Raw genomic sequence first — 18,446 nt, forward strand, 5'->3', positions numbered from 1 at the left:
TAGATAGGGTCCTGGAAGAACTATGGACAGAAGTTTGCAACATTGCTCAGGAAGAGGCAACAAAATATATCCCAAAGAAAAAGAAAACCAAGAAGGCAAAATGGCTGTCTGCTGAGACACTAGAAGTAGCCCAAGAAAGAAGAAAAGCAAAACGCAACAGTGATAGGGGGAGATATGCCCAATTAAATGCAAAATTCCAGAGGTTAGCCAGAAGAGATAAGGAATTATTTTTAAACAAGCAATGTGCGGAAGTGGAAGAAGACAATAGAACAGGAAGGACAAGAGACCTCTTCCAGAAAATTAGAAACATCAGAGGTAAATTCCAGGCCAAAATGGGTATGATCAAAAACAAAGATGGCAAGGACCTAACAGAAGAAGATCAAGAAAAGGTGGCAAGAATATACAGAAGACCTGTATAGGAAGGATAACAATATCGGGGATAGCTTTGACGGTGTGGTCAGTGAGCTAGAGCCAGACATCCTGAAGAGTGAGGTTGAATGGGCCTTAAGAAGCATTGCTAATAACAAGGCAGCAGGAGACAACGGCATCCCAGCTGAACTGTTCAAAATCTTGCGAGATGATGCTGTCAAGGTAATGCATGCTATATGCCAGCAAATTTGGAAAACACAAGAATGGCCATCAGACTGGAAAAAATCAACTTATATCCCCATACCAAAAAAGGGAAACACTAAAGAATGTTCAAACTATCGAACAGTGGCACTCATTTCACATGCCAGTAAGGTAATGCTCAAGATCCTGCAAGGTAGACTTCAGCAATTCATGGAGCGAGAATTGCCAGATGTACAAGCTGGGTTTAGAAAAGGCAGAGGAACTAGGGACCAAATTGCCAATATCCGCTGGATGATGGAAAAGTCCAGGGAGTTTCAGAAAAACATCTATTTCTGTTTTATTGACTATTCTAAAGCCTTTGACTGTGTGGACCATAACAAATTGTGGCAAGTTCTTAGTGGTATGGGGACACCAAGTCATCTTGTCTGCCTCCTGAAGAATCTGTATAACAACCAAATAGCAACAGTAAGAACAGACCACAGAACAACGGACTGGTTTAAGATTGGGAAAGGAGTACGGCAGGGCTGTATACTCTCACCCTACCTATTCAACTTGTACGCAGAACACATCATGTGACATGCTGGGCTTGAGGAATCCAAGGCTGGAGTTAAAATCGCTGGAAGAAACATTAACAATCTCAGATATGCAGATGATACCACTTTGATGGCTGAAAGCGAAGAGGAACTGAGGAGCCTTATGATGAAGGTGAAAGAAGAAAGTGCAAAAGCTGGTTTGCAGCTAAACCTCAAAAAAACCAAGATTATGGCAACCAGCTTGATTGATAACTGGCAAATAGAGGGAGAAAATGTAGAAGCAGTGAAAGACTTTGTATTTCTGGGTGCGAAGATTACTGCAGATGCTGACTGCAGTCAGGAAATCAGAAGACGCTTAATCCTTGGGAGAAGAGCAATGACAAATCTCGATAAAATAGTTAAGAGCAGAGACATCACACTGACAACAAAGGTCCGCATAGTTAAAGCAATGGTGTTCCCCGTAGTAACATATGGCTGCGAGAGCTGGACCATAAGGAAGGCTGAGAGAAGGAAGATCGATGCTTTTGAACTGTGGTGTTGGAAGAAAATTCTGAGAGTGCCTTGGACTGCAAGAAGATCCAACCAGTCCATCCTCCAGGAAATAAAGCCAGACTGCTCACTTGAGGGAATGATATTAAAAGCAAAACTGAAATACTTTGGCCACCTAATGAGAAGACAGGACACCCTGGAGAAGATGCTGATGCTAGGGAGAGTGGAGGGCAAAAGGAAGAGGGGCCGACCAAGGGCAAGGTGGATGGATGATATTCTAGAGGTGACGGACTCGTCCCTGGGGGAGCTGGGGGTGTTGACGACCGACAGGAAGCTCTGCCGTGGGCTGGTCCATGAAGTCACGAAGAGTCAGAAGCGACTAAATGAATAAACAACAACAAGCCAAAGGAACTTCTGAAGATTGCAGAAAACGAAAACAAAAAACCACCAAGCTTAGGTCCCTATGCAGTCATGTAAAATAGATAAGGCAGAAGGAAATCTGGCATATCAAGAGTTAAGAGCTGAAGAGTTGGAACTGGCTGGCTGGCCAATTTCCTGAATGGGCTCCTTCTGTCAGTTGGCCAGAACTGTGAGTTGCAGCATTTATGTTCTTCAGATAAAGTGGGAACATGCACACTAGCTGGCTGCCTGCCCACTCCTCCCCCAGTATCCACCCAGTTTCAATCAAGAACTCAGGGTGAACCTGCAGAGGTTTCAGAAATATTTAGACTATCCTGCATTTTTTCTGGCTAAGTTCCTGTATCTTTTACATTCAACAATGACATTTCTCCCACTAAAGATGTGGTGATAGGAAAACATGTGTTCTGTCTGCTTTGATGGGAATTCTGCCAGGAAAAAAAATGATGAAAACGTTAGATGCAGATAAAAATACTTTTTCTTTCCTGGCAGAACCTCTTGCTTTTACTACCCGGTGCATGTGTAGATGAACAAGGAATTCTACCAGTCTAGAACAGAATGAAATAATCAGAAAAGCTTCATCGGTAGAATTTCTACCTGTTAAATGAGCTTTACAAGTACATGGATCTTGATTTCTTTTTTAAAAAGGGACAAGCTCAAGTAGGGGATGGAAAAAACTGTTTCTCCTTCTCAGTGTCAAAGAATTCTTTCTACAGAACACATGTAAAAGATGTATTCTAGCAGATAAACTTTAGCTAGGTTCACACAATACAATTAACTCCCAACCTAGATTTGTAAAAACTTGCTTTGTTTGTATAACATGCTAAGAAAACAGCTGCACAGTACAGGAAAAGATTATTAAGTTGGGCAAATTGTATTTCAAGTAGCTTGTCTTCCATTTTTGATCTTCCCTCTGAGAAAATAAACTTCTCCACTGTGTCTCTATCTATTGTTGGACCCAAGATCCAGGCAGCCTCAGTCAGTTCTTAATTAATGGAGAGGCATTCTGAGAACAGCTGGAAGGGTTCCAGAATCTATTAAGCTGTAGAAGGTCATCGTTTGAAATTTCCTCTGACTTACTAGAAGATTTGGTCTTCCAGCCTCCAGACACAGTTTCTTACAATGTAAATGACCAACAACACTAATAATAATAAAAGCACTATCTGGATCAGATAGGTTGGGGCTGCTAATTTCAGAGTGCTCTCCAATTGATTTGAGATACCAGATTGGAGAAGACTGGTCTATATAGAGCCTTGATGCATTCAAAGCTCTTCACAATGTTGTACATTGCAAGCTGATGCTAAGGTGGAAAAGATAATAATGGCCTAGTTAAGTCCCACTCTTCCTTCCTTCCGTCCTGTCCAACTGTACTCTAATCCAGGCCTGATTTTGGGCTGTGCAGAGGGACTTTGATGTGCTGTTCTTCATGATTTGGGGTTCACCATCACAAATACAATCCTAAACCAGCAATGGAAGTGTCCACATCACTTTGCTTTATATTTCCAACTAAAAAAGCAAATGGGCAGGAATTCAGGAATCTGCATTTGGCAAATGTAATTGGAGGTAAGATTTTTAGGCCAGCTATAATATTAAGATCTCTCTGCCCCATATCCCTTTGTCTGATAATGTGCAGTTAAATGGTGAGAGAAAGAAATGCTTTAATAACTGAAGGCTTTCGAGCTCTACCTAGACTAACATTGCCTTGCTGGTTTGATTTTCTCTTCTTTTGCTCCTGTGTTTTTAACAGCTACATGGCAGATTCTGAAGCTGACAATGAGGGTCTTACCTATAGAAATTCTCTATGCTGAGTTAAGCAAACAGCCCATCAGAGGGGATGGCCTAATCCATGCCCATGCAACTTGTGGGTCAACAAATTGTGCAGGCCCTGCCATGGGAAGAAGTGGAGTGTACCGATTAAAGCACCCAGGAAGAAAGAATACCTTGACTTTAAGAACTGGAGCGTAATAGATAAATCATGATGTTGCAGGTTAACATATTCTTGATTTGAAAGCTGACAGACCCAGAACTGGGGGGATGCACTGGAAGAGAGGAAAGCTATCAGTACACACCCTGAACGTCCCCTGCTTCTCTTTCCTGCAAGTTTTCATTCACTCTTGGGAAAGTCTGTGCAAAGCCAGTGTGTTTGGCATCAGGTCAAGTCAGCAAGTTAACTTCTACCAGCAGTGTTGCCTGGGGGTGGGGAAAAGCCAGTCTAATTAATTCTCTTACCCCCACCCCCTTCTTTCTGGGCTCCCTCCTCCTTGACTGTGGTTACTCAAAGCCCTGCATTGTCTTTTTCGCTACATCTTATTGAGAAGAAGGTGAAGCAACTTCTTCACAAAGATCCAGGAGAGAACACAGAATTCAGGAGCTTCCTTCAGATTTATTCCTCACCTCTCTGAGCAGGCCAGTTCCTCTCTTTCGCCCTGAGTGCGATCTGCAAGCAAACTACCAGCCAGCAGAGTAAGGCTTATTGATTGAAGCCACTTGCCGGCTGATGCTCTGATTATGAATGACAAGGTAAGGGTCTGAGTAGGGAAAACATAATATCAAGGCAGCAAGCTTAAATATGGACTTTAAATGTTGCCCTCTGCCTGTCTGTCCCCCTCCTGCACCCTTCCCCAGCTTCTGACTTTCCTTCCCTCTTTTTCAGTCCCTCACGAAGCAACCCAAAATTATTGTGGGCTGAGGACCAAACCTGAATGGAGTTCATAGGCTTTCAATCCAAAACATACTCCAACTTATCCAGCCTGCTCCATGCCATTTTCTTCATTTTGGCAGATTTATTCAGGATAGGTGGAGAGAGCATGTTATTGTTGTTAAAACCTCTGACAGTTAGAAATGTACCAAATACTGTAGTGGATTCCAGTCTACCTTCTGCCAATTTTGATATACGATGCTTTGAAAGAAGACAGTGAGACTTCAAGGAAGTAGCTTAATTCAGGGTTTTTCAAACTGTGTTCTGTAGAACGCTATGGTTCCGTAAAAACTTAATGGAATTTCATGAGATACTAAAGGCAAGAAGAAAATGTTCATTTTCTATCACTGGAGCCTTGCCTCTTGATCAGGGGTTCTGAGAATTTTTTTTCTTAATTAGGTTCCATGGCTTGAAAAAATTTGAAACCCCCCCCCGACAATTTATCTGCTGCATTTACCTACTTACTTACTATAGTGATATAAGTGGCTAATATAAACCAAATTGCCAAACCTTTAGCTCTTTGCCATGGAGGAGTGAAACCAGTATACCAGCACCAAAATACAATTAATCACAGATGTTGGCCCAAAATCTGAAAATCAAATTTATTTTAAAGGCAGGTAATCTAAGGGTTTCAGTTTCTAAGGGGAAGCAGGGCGGTGCAACATTTTTTTTAAAAAAAATCACCATCTTCTACCTGATGCCTCCCTGATGCATGAGACTACAAGTTTCAGAATTCCCAGCCAACATCTGGAGGGGTTGGAGCAGTTGGGAAAATGGATACATATTGATCTGCTCTTTTTTTTCCTGTACCTTTCACAGGACCAAATGCCAAACGCTTCCTCTACGCTTCTGGAATCTACCTCCAATGTTTCCCTCCCTCCATCCGATGACCGCGACGATGCTTTGGCCCAGGCTGAAATTGCCATTTTGGCTTCCATCTTCCTGCTGGCCACTCTGAGCAATGCCCTGGTGCTCGGAGCTCTGTTCCGCCAGGGTCAGCGGGCCAGCCCTATGCATCGATTCATCCAACACCTCTGCCTGGCTGATATGACGGTAGCCCTCTTCCAGGTGCTCCCTCAGCTCATCTGGGACATCACTGATCGCTTCCAAGGGCCAGACATCTTATGCCGTGCCATCACTTACTTGCAGGTGGTTGGCATGTTTGCCTCATCCTATGTTATTGTAGCCATGACCTATGACCGCCACCGTGCCATTTGCCGGCCCATGTTGGCTTTTCAGAGAGGCCCAACCTCACGGCATCGACCTGTGCTATTGGCATGGACAGCATCCTTGCTTCTCAGCCTGCCACAGCTTTTCATCTTCTCCAAAACAGAACTGCCAAGTGGAGCCCATGAGTGCTGGGCAACCTTTGCTGAACCCTGGGGAGCCCGGGCCTATGTCACCTGGGTGACTCTGATGGTCTTTCTCCTTCCCACCTTCTTCATTGCCACCTGCCAAGGCATGATCTTCTGTGAGGTCCACCGCAGCCTACGTTTGGGGCCAGAAGCAGCCCTGGCTCGCAGGGGGAGCCAACGAGGGGCCTCCCCTATATCTGGTGCAGTAGCTAAGACTCTCAAGATGACACTGGTCATTGTGCTCACCTACATATTCTGCTGGGCTCCCTTCTTCCTAGTACAACTGTGGGCCGTTTGGGATCCTCAGGCACCCACTGAGGGTAAGTTACCCAGCATTCAGAAACTGCCCTTTAACCAAATTGTACCCCAGCCTTTCCCAGCCTCGTGGCTTGGGCCATGTTGACCAGGAGGAATGATGGAACATTGTCCAATTCATTTGCAGGATATTGGATTAAGGAAGGCTGTTTTATCCAATAAAACAGTATAGTGAAAGAGGGGTTTCCTTCTCTTTCTGCTATTTCCCATGGCAGCTTTTATGAACAGGAGGTGGCTTGCTCCTTCCTTCCTTCCTTTCTTCCCTCCCGATTTGCATCCTACCTTACTTTGATGCTCCCTTCATTGTATTCCTTCAGCAATAACAACCCTGTGAGATAGATTGCACTGAGAGAGGAAGGCTGGCCTACAGTCATCCAGTCAGGCTGAACCTGAGTCTCTCCAGTCCTAGTCCAACACTTTAACCACTACACCCCACTATCAAACATATTTTTAACATTCAAACATTTAACATTTTCAACATTCAGGCTTACCATAATATATAGGGATCATGTACTCAGAACCTCTCCATAGAAGGCTCTGCTGGAATGTTGAGGCTAGCTTCTGTCTGTCTGTCTGTCTGTCTGTCTGCCTATCTTCCTATCCATCTATCTGTCTACCTACCTATCATCTATCTATCTATCTTCCTATCATCTGTCCGTGTGTCTGTCTGTCTGTCTATCATCTATCTGATGTTGTTTTCTCCCCTGATATTTTTGTGGTTCCTCTGAGACTTTGCCTTCTGCTTTGACTACTACTGGAGAGTCCAGGGTTCTGAAATGTTGATCTAGCTGCCCAGCCCTCCTTTCATACAGTAGTTTGTCTGCCTGCCACTTCCCTGATCCTGGGCTAAAGTTCTTGTCTTCTTATTCTGTGATCCAGGACAATCAAATATTCATGCACAAGTATCTGAATTCCACAGATTTATTTATCAAATTTGTCACCGCCCATCTCCTCCCACCAGAGGAATTATGCACCAATCAATCAATACATGCAATAAATAAATGCAGTGAAACAGTTGCATGCAGAACGAGCTGGAAGTTAAGCAAGGGTTGGGTTGGGTGGCCAGTTTTTGGCTAGAGAAAAACTCGCATGCGAATCTCTTATTTTAATCCCGAGCAGAGTTTTTAGTTCCTCAGTGGTGATGGATCTGCCTTTACTGAATAAGTTGCAAGATAAGCTTTGGTGAGTCTTAGCCTATGTTGATAACTCCGATGGTTGTTCATTCCTGTTGTTTACTTCAGGCCCAGCTTTCACCCTCCTGATGCTGGTTGCCAGCCTCAACAGCTGCACAAACCCCTGGGTCTATGCCACATTCAGCAACAGCATCTCAAATGAACTGCGCCGAATCTTCTGCCCCAGGTGGGCCCGTTGGCAAGCTGGGTCCCTGTATGAAGACTCCACTGTCACAGCCAGCTTCTCACTGGGTCGAGACACTCTTTCCTGAGGCAGTAGCTTGCAGGCAGAAATACAGGTGTGAAGGGCACTCCTGCAGAACAACTCTCTCAGCAACCAGCACAGCAGGCAGAAGGCTGCCTCTTAGTTCAGCAGAGATACGCTTCTGCCCAGCAATGCTAAATAAACGGGACCGGTGTCATTCAGGACTGCAGTACCAGCAGGACAAAGCTTCTGAACAGATGGGGGGGGGGTGTCGGCCAAAGGGCTGAATTCCCTCAGTGATAATCTGCTGCAGGGGCAACACTGGAGCAGGTTCCAAAAGGCACTGGGGAAACCATTTCTTTTTCCAATATCCTATTTCCTCTATAATGTTTTTGTTTGGCTTTGGGTTAACATGAAGTTTGAATCCTTGTAAACCTTGGATTATGGTTTAGCGTTATGTGCAAATCTGGCTACTGCTATTTAATTAGCAATTCACAGCTTTAAAAAGATTACCATTGCCAAGTGTAATGTGTAAAACCAGCCAGCATTTTGTTTGATGTGCTCCTCACCAGCTTAGGGATTCGAATTAAAAAAAACGGAGGCTGCCCCACCATGAAGCAAATTAAGGTGGTTGTTCCAGCCTCAGAGCTCCACTGAAGAGGGCAGACAGCTCATAAGCCACATGCGGTCTTGTACAGACTGCCTTGGCTTCAGTGTGTCATTCTTTGCATTTCTCTTACACAGCTGCAGGGGGGGTCCACTCATTTTTGCACTGCACTCACCTACTTCACATGGTAAAGCAAGGGAGGGGTGGTATCAATCAGTCTGTCGCAAAGCCTGCTGGTGATTAGGGCTGAGAGGGAACGCCTGGCACAAGGCCACCCAAGGCTACTTCCATGCCTAAAGGAGAACTAGAACCTGGGCCTCTCTGATCCTAACACTGTAACCACAACACCACACTGGCACTCTTCTGCAGTGTTGCTGTGTGAAATAGGATTTGAACACCCCACAAGGTAAAGTAAGAGAATTTGGATTCTAAAACAATAGAATGAATTTAGAGTCATCAAACTGATGGGATAGGATGTGACATACAACTAATGTGTGAGCTGGAAAATGTAGAGGTTAAAAAATAGGTGGATTCTTGAAGTTCTCCATTGAAATTAGGCATGAAGAGACTCAGCATCTGAGGCAATCTGATGCTTGGAATCAGGGGATTTAATCAAATCACAATCAAATTGCCAAAGCAAATATATGCATACCACTAGAACAAAGCATGATTTAGTGTACTGTATCTGACTTCATTACATTGCTAGAGGGAAACAAATCAGCAGAATAATTTGTAAGTCACATGGCAGAAATATTACCATATCCTCACCTGCTCTTAGGATCACCTCCTCCCCCAGAAAAAGGCATTATAAGGCTCAGAAGCTTGATTAGGGAGTAACTAAAGACAAGTTTATATTGTGTGTCCATTTCATAAATAATGTTTCTACAGATTACAAGTGGGGCTGGGGCCCCTTTACATGTCCTTGCTGAACATCTTATGTCTGTGTATTTATTGTCCTAATATCCTGCCTTTCCTCCAGGAATTTAAGCTGACACTTATGGAGATCTCCCCTCATTTTATTTCACAACAACCCTGTGAGATAGGTTATGCTAAAGCGATAGTGACTGGCCCACATTGTGAGAACAGATGCAGGATTAGAGTTAGGATAACAGCTGAAGTAAATGTTTTATTCAGTATAAAATGGTGCTTTGCTAATTTCCAAACCAATAGAAAATCATGGATGAATTATGACTGTTTAAATTTTTATTAGAGAGCCAGTTTGGTGTAGTGCTTAAGGCACCAGGCTAGAAACTGGAAGACTGTGAGTTCTAGTCCTGCCTTAAGCACAAAGCCAGCTGGGTGACCCTGGGCCAGACACTTTCTCTCAGGCCTAGGAAGGAGGCAATGGCAAACCACTTCTGAAAAACCTTGCCAAGAAAACTGCAGGGACTTGTCTAGGCAGTCTCTAAGAATCAGACATGATTGAACAAAGTTATTTATTTGTGAGTGTGTATGAATGAATGAGAGTATCTGGGGTGTATTTGTGTGCACATACCTATGCACAGACACAAAGAGACACAGAGATTCAACCAACCGATGGCTTTGGGAAGCTAATACTGAGAATTCCAGAATGCTGTAAATGCAATGGATCAATTCTTGAAACTGAAGATTTAGCTTTTTTAAACCTTGCTCTTTTGAATGACTCTGAATGCTTATTGTTTTACTTCAAGTTTATTGTCTTATTGTCTAAATATTTATCCCCTTCCTGAATCCCCATCTGTAAGAGGAGTGAAAAATAGTTAATGGCTGATATGGTGAATCATGTATGTATATACATTTATTTCAATATATACATATGTTACACTAAGGAGCCATAACTGGCCACAGTTCCCTTGCACATGACAACATAGTTTACACATCATAGTAGTATATTTGTATGTTTGTAGCTTAGCACTGTGTGAGCCTAAGTATTCTACTTTTAAGCCGTAATGTGTGGCTTAGCACATTCTGTAAACCTGGCCAATTATAGTTTATTTAATAAACTATGGCTTTGCACAGTACATGAATCCAGGTGAAGTGTGAAGTATTCCTAATTATTTCTATGTGGGATTTGTGCAGTTTCTGCATAAAAACATCTTTTTCCACTTCTGAACTATTCTGTAAATCTATGAGGAGGAGTTCAGTGGCCACTAGATGGTGCCCACAGTGATGAAACCCACTTGGCTGCATCAGCATAATTTTTCTGCCTTGGAATTCTTCTGCTGTAGTACATAGAACCCCATTCTAATCCCAGTTGTAAGAATAGCTTGGCTTCATATATATTTAGCTGGCCTTCCTTCCTCCCTCCATTTCCGTCTCACAGCAAAGATCACTGGGACAGTGGCATATTTATAACCCTTGTCCTTGCCCCATAGCTGAAAATACCAGGTGGGGGTGTGCAATTGCCAAGATCCACCCTCCCTGACTGCCCTTTCCCTCCAATCTATGTTGGCCAAAGCTGAGAATAGAACTGGAGTCAGATTCCTATACACCAATAAAGACAGTGAGAGAAGGCACGATAGACAAGATAATTTCAAAACAAGAGGTAGCGTATGTAAAAAGAGAAAGTGTCATAGATTCAGGTATTAGGAGGTACTTGACAGCATCCGTGGATCTGCCATTCTGAGAACCCTTGAGCTATTCTCAAGATGATCAGTGATAAATACTTGATGGAGTATAAGTTAGACCCAGAAGATCCTCATCTGCAAGAACCAGGAACCACTACACTCCTGCAATCCACTGTCGACATACCACCCAAAGCAGATCCTCGAGATCCACATGGGATCAACCAACACCTTAAGGTAAGAAAGAGAACCAAGGAATAACCATGTTCAGTCCAAGATCTAAGAACACAGCTCTAAAAGCCTGTTCTATCCAATGTGGGAGTTGTGTCCTCATTAAAACTCAATCTCCTTCCACTTTTGAAATGCAGGCTTACTTATGTTTCCCTGCTTCAACCCTAAGTGTTCCTGATTGATGTTCCTCATAAAAATTCTCAAAGTCTGTCAGTAGTCAGTCAGTCAGTCTCTCTCTTTCTCATACACACACACATGCACACTCCTGTATTTGTGGGGAACCTGAGAAAGTAACAGGAGGAATATCAGACATAACTAACAGAGAAAGGAACAGAGTTCATTAGTAATTTATCTCATAAATGGCAGCTCAGTCCAGGCTGCTAATGGCCCAGGAAGAAGAGATTCAAAATCTCCAAAGAGATTCCACCACAATGAACTCCCTAAGAAAATAGGGCTGGGGTTTCATATTGCAGTTTCCAAAATTCTGTGCTTACTCTTGCATTAAAATTCCTCAGTGTCTGTGTGATTCTTGCTTCTTGGGTTGTGTCCTGCAGAATGGAGCTTGACAACACCATGCATACACACACAGAGAAGCAGAGTCCAAATTCCTTTGCTCTGCCTAATCTAATTTAATCTGTCCAGTGGGGAGGCCTTAGTAACCCGATTCCCATTCTTCTTGGTAGCTGGAATTTTCCGACATCCTTGCAGAACCTTCCTCATTCCGTACCTTTGACCGGGTTTGGACCTGGAGTGACATTGTCTTTGAGAGCTCCCGCCTCTGGTGCTACCGTATTATCTCGCTGCTCTGTGCTGTGCCAGTCTCCTTATGTTCAGGCTTTCTCTTTGCCTGCCTAGGTTGCCTCCATATCTGGTGAGCATCTTCTTTTGGTCTTGTCGCCTAACATCTCTTGTATGTTCTAGTTCTCCCAGCCAACCTGTGCTCCCTGTTACTTGCCCATTAGTTAGTAACAAAGCAACCTTTTAACCATGAGTAGAACTATCAACTGCTGCAATAGGCCATGGTGGTTTTCAAATGGGGGTTCTCAAGTTACTTGCATGCTTATTGGTAGTTATCTCTGTATAACTGTCTGATCCATGATTAATTTGACAACTAATCTAATCCCCTTGGTTTGTACACCTACAAGCAAGTGGCAGCACTAGGTGACTTTGGCTGATCTCTAAAAAAGATAAGCAGGGACAGATCTGGTGATGACTTGGATAGGAGACCCCTAGGCTGGAGATTCGACTGGGAAGTTAAAAAAAAAAATCCCAGAAGAAGGCAATAGGAAACCACTTCTGGACTGGTGTTTTTTTTTAATCCAACCTGAATATGTTGATATAATGATGAGGAATTAAGCTTCTTTCAAGAGTCTTTACCTTGCCTTGGTTTATATAACACACTGAACCATAAAATAACCCATAGCTCTGTTCGTACAACACATCAAGCCATCAACTAGCCAGCCACATTTTGGCATCCTGCACCATGTGAACCTAATGCAAAAAAGGGCCTTGAAAGACCAATTCTTAACTACCACCCTTCTACCACATGTTACCTTAGAGGAAATTAGGTGCATCATAAATGACATGTCATAATCATGAAAAGGAAAGTTCTGGACTTCATCTACATCATCTTTCCCTAACCCAGTTAGTCAAGAGCAGATTGTGAAAGTCTGATCTATATGCCAGAACAGAGGTGACCCATGAACACTCCATATAGATTCTCAGCACCCTGGGACACTCCACCAGCATCTCCTAGACCATCTTCCACCCCATGGCACCGAGTCTCTTTTTTTTCCTCCATTGTTGTGTTTCTCAGACCACCTCCTCCCCAGACTTCAGACCTCAGATCAGCAGAGCTGACATAGTAGAGCTGCCAGACCTGGACTGCAAAGACTAGATGGCCACTAGATGCAGCAGAGATACAGAAAGCCCTACTCACCGGTACTATCTAGTAGTCACCTGGATTTTTGCAGTCTAGATTTTGGTGAGGGAGAATGAACCTGGTCAGGTTGTAGAATGAACCTGAAACATGTAAGGGTTCTGCAGCAAAGTGGAAAGTACACCTGTGGATTTTTTTTTAAGAAAATAATTTCAAACTTATTGGGTGGAACAGACAAAGCTTTGTAGGGCTCAAACCAGCCATAGAAATCTCTACAGTGGGAAGTTGTAAACTGTGTATGGGGCTCCAAAACTGCCCACTCGTAAGGAGACTTTATAATGGCCTTCCTATGTCTCTATCTGGTAGCCATAGATCCCATGGAAAGCATCAGCAGGACCCAACTATTGACTACAGTACCCTCTGCTGGGCAGGAGAGGGACATGGGAGAGGCTATGCCAGGGCTGTTATTGTGCAGACTTGAGGGATGGAGTGTAATCTGGTAAGACAATTACAGGTAGTCCTCATTTAGTGATCCACAATTGGGACTGGCAACTCAGTTGTTATGCAAAGTGGTCACTAAGTGAAACTGCGACCGTCTTACTTCAGCTTTCCTTTGCTTTACAGACCTGCAAAGGTTGTTAATGTGAGGATTGGTTGCCAAGTTACTGTTCATCACCACTGTAACTGCAAATGGTCACTAAATGAGGCAGTCTCTAAACAAGGACTACCTGTATGCTTTACTTGAAAAAGCCACATCTGAACACAAATGTGGGCTGACATCAGTGGCCACCACCAATTCAGGAGGCCAGTGGATGTTTCCTGGGGTTTCTTGTTCCATCTTCTTGCTGAATGGGAGCCACTCAGGAGGGTTAAGCAAATGATGGCATTAGGCCCAAAACACTCCCCATACTTGAGATATTTAGCCTACTGCCACCATTTCCGTTAAGGAGAGGGTTGTGTCACTGAAGGGCAGACAAGCAGTAGGTGGTGCATAATTAAGGCATTCTGAGGAATTAGGCTATTGCAAAAGAAGAGTCAGAAGCTGCACCAATTTTGATGGCTGCTTTGCATTTTCCCAGAATGCTTTGCAATCTCAGCCTCTTATGGTATCTACTGTTACTGTCCTATAACAATGCAAACATTCAAAGTATTCAGGGAAAACAGCAACTCCACAGCTGTCACCAAAGTTAGTCGCAAAAAGAATCACAATCCTGAAACAAACGAGGACTTCAATAATATAAATTAAGTAATTACATGGAAGAAAACCTATCTGTTTGTTGTGGAGAGAAAACTGCCTTGTCAGAAAACAATAATGTTAAAAGGAAAAATTATAAACCAGCCTTCCTTATGACAACATAAGGATTTCTTAGAATTAGAAAAACATGAAAATCAAAACGATACAATCCAAAATAACGTTATGATTGTGTGAAGTACTAAATACCAGTATTAAAATGTTATATAGTGGGAAATGATGTCCAAAACAATTTAGATGGTAGGCTTAATTGGTCCACTTGGTTAATCTAAGAGGCATGTTTGGTGGGAACACAAGATGGGCCTTCTCCATGGTTACTCATAAGCTTGAGCATTCCTGTCAAAGGATGTCAGGGCCAGCTCCTTCCTTGTTATCCACCAACTTTTTTGTGCAGGCAGGCCTGTATTCTGCAACTGATTTTTTGCTGAGTTGAATATTAATTTTTTGAGCTCATTCATTACTTGTCTGAATTATCAATGTATCTTTGATGTCTTTTAATACAATTTTCACTATTTTGAGCATAGTCTTATTTTTGTGTTGTATTTTTCTTTTCATTTTCATTTTCATTATAATTATTGTTAGCTATCTGATATCCTGCAGAAAGGCAGGATATACTACATTCAATCAACTGGTTGTCTTAGTAAAGCCTAAATTAAGGAAGAATGGGGAAGGTTCGTTTGGAAGGCCAACCTTTTAAAATTCTCCCTCCTTTTTTTCTTCCCACAACAGGTGTGTGATGCCTAGCATTCAGCTGTGTACAATGGCCATGCCTCCAGTTCGTACCCTCTGGGCTAGCATCCTGGACGTTGTGGTAGCCCCTCTTTTCACTAGCCTGGGGCGCTGCTGCAGTGCCATCTACCTTACAGTGACTCAGAAATGATGCAGGGATACTCTTCCATTGGGGTCCATGCTGCACAGACTTAACTTCTTCCTTTCTCATTATATAACCCACTGAATATGTTCGATTTCCAGAAGGATTAACCAAGGGACTTCTTAACCAAGGCCTGGAAATATGGGACTGGAGTGGGGGGACAGGCCAAAAGGAAGGGAAAGGGAGCCCTTTGGGGAATGAACGATAGGGTAAATTAGACTTCCAAATGCTCTCTTTTTCTTTTCTTTCTCTCTCTCCCCTTCCTTCCTTCCTTCCTTCCTTCCTTCCTTCCTTCCTTCCTTCCTTCCTTCCTTCCAACCCCTTCCCTTTGCCCAGATTTGCAAACAGGACTTCAAAATGATGCTTCCTTTATTCTTTCCATTTGGAAACTAAAATGGGTGTCATTCTCCCAAGCCATGCATCTCCATTTTGTAAGGCAGGGGTAGGCCATGTGGTTCTTATATTTCTCCTTGTATAGCTGGGAAGTCCTCCCTTTGTGATCACCTGATTTTGTCCCCCCCACCCCCAATTCTTCTAATTCAAAAAAGTCAGATGGGAAGCTGGCCTTGGGCAAAGCAAAGCACCAGCTCCTAGCATCATCTTTACTCCTCCAGGACTCACACATGCATTCTGAGAAAATAAAAATAGCGAGTTCTTTCAGGCCACAGCTTTCTTTGAAGCTTGCCCATCCTTCCCCCAAAAGGTGAAAGCAGGCAGGGATGGTGAACAATATTCTGTGAAGAGAAGGTGATAGGAAAAAGCTTCCCCAGCTTATTCTCTGATAAAATGGTGTTTTCTGACTACCATGCCAACAATGGCAGCCATTTTGTGCTTAGCCAAAGCCTTCTCCTCTCCAAGCTCTGCCATTTCTCAGAGTGTCCACAAGATTCTTTCTAAATTCTCCCAAGAACTGTCCTGTATTCAGTCCTCAATTCTTATCTCACAGTGACTCTCCAATCCATGTCACACACGTCCACAGGAGGATAAAAGTATCAGGATAAAAGATTGGCAATAGGCCTCCAACTCAACCATTCCCAGTCCAATGTCCTCTTAGGAGTTTCATCCCACCATTTCTGGAGGCCATCAGGTGGGGTAAGGACCACTAATGATACATACTGTAGGAGTGGCGTTTGCAAAGGGAATGCTCCAAATCCGGGATGCCTCTAAGAGAACAGAGGAGGTACTTTACTCCAGCCCCTCCCCTATTAGAAATAACTGGAATTTAAATTATTATGTTAAATCCCCACTCCTGCAGGTTGAATAACAATAAATTATTACTTTGTTTCCCTTCTGTCTGGCTTTGTCTGGGGGGCTTACACTCGCATTCCATTAACTGCGGCACAAAGACACCCCATTAACTGTTTCCATGATGCAGCCCACATCTCATCCCCAGCCTACCACAGGGGCAGCTTACATTTATCTTTTGCTGTTCTGCTTTCTAAGTAGTGTTTTCCCTCTTCTCCTTTGGCTATTGCAGAAACACCCCCTCCCCTTCAGTCACTGGGCACTCCAATCATTTGGCTTGGGCTACTGGAGAGATCAGGTACTTAGTTCCAGTGGGACATCTGAGAGGCCCTTTCAGGCATTATGCACTCTCCAGATGGACATGAACCTAGCGTTCCCCTGGAACAGTGACCTGTTTATATACACATAAATTTAGTGATCTTTCAAAAGAGCAGTAGACCTATGTTTAAAACACAGAACTACCACTCTCTTCATGGAAGGTCAGTGTACTCAGAAACAGCTGGATTGTGCCAGCTGTATGAGGTGAACGCTTTCTACAGGTAGCCGTCATTTACTAACCACTCATTTAGTGACTGTTCAAAGTTACGACAGTGCTGAAAAATGAGACTTATGGCTGGTCCTTGAAGCCACTACAGTGTCCCCACAGTCACGTGATCGTGATTTGAACACTTGGCAACCAGTTACATTTACGATGGTCACAGCACCCTGCGGTCACGTGATTGCCATTTGAAACCTTCACAGCTGGCTTCTGACAAGCAAAGTCAATGGAGGAAGCCAGCAGGAAGTCACAAGTCATGATCGCGTGATGTTGCACTTAACAACCCACGGTGATTCACTTAACGACTGCAGCCAGAACTGACATCGTAAGCTGGTGTGGTCATGTGACATCATGGTTAACAACTACACCACTTTGCAACAGAGTTGTCAGTCCTTATTGCAGTCAGTAAGTGAGGACTACCTGTACTGTTTTTATTCTTTGGTGGAACACCATTTTGCCTACACAAGCAGCATGTTGTGTGCTCCCCAGGATACCACCTGAAGCTGCTGGCTGCAGCTGCATGCTGTTAGCACTGCCATTCCCTTACAAAGCCTATTTGGGATCTGCAGTGAAACTGACCAGAATTCTGCCAATTTCCTGTTCTAGACTAAGTACTGGGTCACAGGTACAGCGAAGGGGTGAGGTCTGAGCAAGACCACCCTCAGTGCTCCTCACAGTCCCTGTGCTGCACCTCTGACCTGTCACTAGGGTTGTTTCTGAATGCAGATCTACCAAATCTATATCCAAAAATAGCCTGGCTGACAAGTCAGTAAGGGTGGAGGGAGTTTTCTTGATGCACCATGCAATCAACTCTTGTTTCAGTCCGAGCCCCACCTCTGCACCCCCCAATTTGTCAGCCAGACAATTGAGACACAGGCTTCCAAGCCAAGCTGTACACATGTTAAGATACAGCTCAGGTGACCCAGTGCAGGGCACTTTCACACCAGCAACCTATCATTCAGGCAACTTGAAAGGAGCAAAATCCTCCAGCCTGGCACCCCCCATCTCCTCACCAAGCCCACTCCACCATACATTAAGTAAAGCAGTTAGGGCTGGTTTATCCCACAGGCTGACAACAATAGGAGGAAGAAGAAAATTAAGCCAGGGCAACCCCCAATTTCTGCCCTTAAATGGTCCTGCAATAAAGCTGCAAGAATTTAACTTTACTGCCCGCTTCGCTACTGAGGCAGATTAGAGCTTGGCCATTGGGCTGGACCAAAAGATGCTGAGACACTTTTCTGCTGTGGACTCAAGGACTGGAGAAATGTGCATTGACCCAACCTGTGAAGAAGTTCCCTTCATCTTTTCTGGCAAACCAGTCGTAAGTTGAGTCCCATGTGAATTAAATTGCCTCCTGGATAGGTTGTTGGGGATTTGTGAGTGGATGGAAGTTCTAAGAACTGGAGTTTACATCTAGTGTGGCTTTTCTGAATTCATGGCAGAAGAGTTATTTGTACGAAATGCAGGCTGGTACTTGCCCATCTCCATGTGTCTCAGATTGTAGTGACTGCCTCCACCCCGTCACT

The 18,446-nt window shown here is 43.7% G+C and overlaps 2 protein-coding genes across 2 annotated transcripts; both read left to right on the top strand.

The window, feature by feature from the left end:
- Positions 1-695: 695 nt before the first annotated feature.
- Positions 696-8,313, top strand: AVPR2 (arginine vasopressin receptor 2). The gene is made up of 3 exons (XM_063296630.1): positions 696-737; positions 5,545-6,382; positions 7,619-8,313. The coding sequence occupies exons 1-3, from the start codon at positions 696-698 to the stop codon at positions 7,819-7,821; spliced, it is 1,083 nt and encodes a 360-aa protein (XP_063152700.1). The 3' UTR covers positions 7,822-8,313.
- A 2,496-nt stretch (positions 8,314-10,809) lies between these two features.
- LOC134492459 (caveolin-2-like) lies at positions 10,810-15,379 on the top strand. Its single transcript, XM_063296631.1, has 3 exons — positions 10,810-11,141; positions 11,819-12,006; positions 14,996-15,379. Exons 1-3 carry the CDS (start codon positions 10,989-10,991, stop codon positions 15,144-15,146), a joined length of 492 nt encoding a protein of 163 aa, XP_063152701.1. The 5' UTR covers positions 10,810-10,988; the 3' UTR covers positions 15,147-15,379.
- Positions 15,380-18,446: the final 3,067 nt, after the last annotated feature.

Source organism: Candoia aspera, chromosome 2 (assembly GCF_035149785.1).
Source record: "Candoia aspera isolate rCanAsp1 chromosome 2, rCanAsp1.hap2, whole genome shotgun sequence".
In the NCBI taxonomy this organism is placed as follows: Eukaryota; Metazoa; Chordata; class Lepidosauria; order Squamata; family Boidae; genus Candoia; species Candoia aspera.

What these genes read in the sequence shown, in the direction of transcription:
- AVPR2 (XM_063296630.1), top strand. Translation starts at nt 696, where the DNA reads ATGTTCAAACTATCGAACAGTGGCACTCATTTCACATGCCAG. An exon ending in GCACTCATTTCACATGCCAG is followed by an intron (nt 738 to 5,544) that starts TAAGGTAATGCT and finishes ATGCCAAACGCT; the next exon opens with TCCTCTACGCTTCTGGAATC. An exon ending in TCCTCAGGCACCCACTGAGG is followed by an intron (nt 6,383 to 7,618) that starts GTAAGTTACCCA and finishes TGTTTACTTCAG; the next exon opens with GCCCAGCTTTCACCCTCCTG.
- LOC134492459 (XM_063296631.1), top strand. Translation starts at nt 10,989, where the DNA reads ATGATCAGTGATAAATACTTGATGGAGTATAAGTTAGACCCAGAAGAT. An exon ending in GGATCAACCAACACCTTAAG is followed by an intron (nt 11,142 to 11,818) that starts GTAAGAAAGAGA and finishes TCTTCTTGGTAG; the next exon opens with CTGGAATTTTCCGACATCCT. An exon ending in CTAGGTTGCCTCCATATCTG is followed by an intron (nt 12,007 to 14,995) that starts GTGAGCATCTTC and finishes TTCCCACAACAG; the next exon opens with GTGTGTGATGCCTAGCATTC.